The sequence below is a fragment of the Triticum dicoccoides genome, chromosome 1A (genome assembly GCF_002162155.2).
Source record: "Triticum dicoccoides isolate Atlit2015 ecotype Zavitan chromosome 1A, WEW_v2.0, whole genome shotgun sequence".
NCBI lineage: Eukaryota > Viridiplantae > Streptophyta > Magnoliopsida > Poales > Poaceae > Triticum > Triticum dicoccoides.
In genome coordinates this window covers 19,359,300-19,361,860 of record NC_041380.1, presented here as the reverse complement: position 1 = coordinate 19,361,860, position 2,561 = coordinate 19,359,300, and the positions used below count along the sequence as shown (strand labels likewise).

Here is a 2,561-nt window from a genome sequence, read left to right as displayed (position 1 = left end):
TTGGGGAAATAGTTGTTGTGGTTGTTGGAGGAATGATTGTTGTGGTTGCCGGAGGAACGGTTGTTGTGGTTGCAGAGGGGATGGTTGTTGAGGTTGCTGAGCAATTATTTGTGCTGGTTGTTGGGGAAATGGTTGTTGCGGTTGCAGGGGAAATGGTTGTTGGGGTTGCTGGGGAAATGGTTGTTGTGACTGGGAAAATAGTTGTTGGGGTTGCTGGGATATTATTTGTTCTGGTTGCTGGGGGAATGGTTGTTGTGGTTGCAGGAGGAATGGTTGTTGTGGTTGCTGTGAAATTATTTGTTCTGGTTGTTGGGGGAATGGCTGTGGTCTCTGGGGTTGTTGTGGGAATGATTGTTGTGGTTGTTGGAGCTGGGGAAATTGTTGTTGTGGTTGCAAGGCAAATTGTTGTTGGGGTTGGGGAAAAGCTTGTTGTGGTTGTTTGGGTTGCTGGGGGAATGGTTGTTGTGGTTGTAGGGGAGTTGCTTGTTGGGGTTGGGGAAATGGTTGTTGTGGTGGGGAAAATGGTTGTTGTGATTGATGGGGAAAATATTGTTGGGGTGTGGGAAATGGTTGTTGTGGTGGATATGGTTGCTGTGGATATGGTTGCTGCGGATATAATTGTTGTGGTGACTGCAACTCTTGCTCGCTAGGGTTTAGCTGCCTAGCAGCAGTGACGATGCTCATCGCCATGGCAAGGAGGACGAAGATGATGAAGGTCTTCATGTTGGGTTTATGGTTACTAATACTTGCTTGGAATAGATGTTTTTGATCTTGGTGCGTGAAGTTTGGATGATGAAAGGTGGCTATGATGATGAAGGTGTATTTATAGCTGTCATGGTATGATTTCATTCATCTTTCCACTTGCTTTCTGAAAAGTGCTCATAAGGTTATCCAACTAAGCGTTTGGTATGTTGTGGTTGGTGGGGCAACTTTACTTGTGTGATTTTAGATTATTCATGATAGTTGCTTTTTGTTACACATATCATTTAGTTGTAAGGCATACTTGATAACGACCTATGACTCATTTTTTTCACTTTACACTACACACATTGATCTAGATTTTGCCTCCTTTTGGAATTAAGTTTGTGATGCTCCACATGATATTAGGCATATCCAGATATGCATAGATTGAGTGGGGCTAAGTTTGTAAGCTTGTGTGTGTCAATATATGATAGATCACACTATAAATGAGAAGATTGTTCTAGACATTATTTTCACTAAACAAACTTTGCATTTTTTTGCCTAGTATGATTCTAAGATGGATAACCAGATTTGACTCATCAAATAACTAGATAAATCGAGTGGCAAGTTAAGGTTTGTGACATGGACTTTTCTCTAAGATACATCATCTTATCTTGCATGCTCTGCATATTTAAAAAGCAGGTACAAATTCATATGCATCTGAAACAAAACTATGAAAAAATGACATGAGAATATATAAAGAGTATAGGACTATATTATGTTACTAGTAACAAAATATTCTTCTATTAATGTAGCATCCTATAGGGCCTAATGTCCGGTCCCCGAACCAGTACGAAAAAAGTAAAAGAAGCGAACTGTCCCTCACAGCGCATACAAAATTTTTAGGAATCCCACCAAGCCTCTTAGTATCCATACGCATGCAAATTTGGATCCTTGAGGGCACCCTCTGACCCTCTTTAGTTAACCTAAATCCTGATGTCTCCCAGGCCTATTAACTAGTACTCCGTTCCTAAATATTTGTCTTTTTAGAGATTTCAACAAGTGACTACATACGAAGCAAAATGAGTGAATCTACATGCTAAAGTATGTATATATACATCAGTATATGGTAGTCCATTTGAAATCTCTAAAAATACAAATATTTAGGAATGGAGTGAGTAGTATGCTGGTGTTGAGGAACGTAGTAATTTCAAAAAAATTCCTACGCACATGCAAGATTATGGTGATGCGTAGAAATGAGAGGGGAGAGTATCGTCCACGTACCCTCATAGACCGTAAGAGGAAACGTTATGAGAACACGGTTGATGTAGTCGTACGTCTTCACAATCCGACTGATGCAAGTACCGAACGTACGACACCTCCGAGTTCAGCACACGTTCAGCTCGATGATGTCCCATGAACTCCGATCCAGCAGAGCTTCGCGGGAGACTTCCGTCAGCACGATGGCGTGATGACGGTGATGATGTTGCTACCGACGCAGGGCTTCGCCTAAGCACCACTACGATATGATCGAGGTGGATTATGGTGGAGGGGGGCACCGCACACGGCTTGGAACAATCAACTTGTGTGTCTTTGGGTGCCCCCCCTGGCCCCATATATAAAGGAGCAAGGGGGGAGGCCGGTTGGCCTTGGTACGCCCCAAGGAGAGGAGGAATCCTCCTCCTAGTAGGAGTAGGATTGATCCTTTCCTAGTCCTACTAGGAAGGGGGAAAGGGGGAAGGAAAGAGAGGGAGAGGGAGAGGGAAAGAGGGGCCGCGCCCCCCTCCCCTAGTCCAATTCGGACTAATGGGAGGGGGCGCGCCACCTCCTGGGCTGCAGCCCTCTCTCTCCCCTCAGGCCCACTAAGGCCCAATACTTCC

At 44.1% G+C, this 2,561-nt stretch overlaps 1 protein-coding gene across 1 annotated transcript; it reads right to left on the bottom strand.

Annotated features, from left to right (window-relative positions):
• Window positions 1–6: 6 nt before the first annotated feature.
• LOC119351426 (gamma-gliadin-like) lies at window positions 7–800 on the bottom strand (the record flags this gene model as incomplete). Its single annotated transcript, XM_037618607.1, has 1 exon — window positions 7–800. A coding segment is annotated over exon 1 (717 nt), but the record flags the coding sequence as incomplete, so codon positions are not given.
• Window positions 801–2,561: the final 1,761 nt, after the last annotated feature.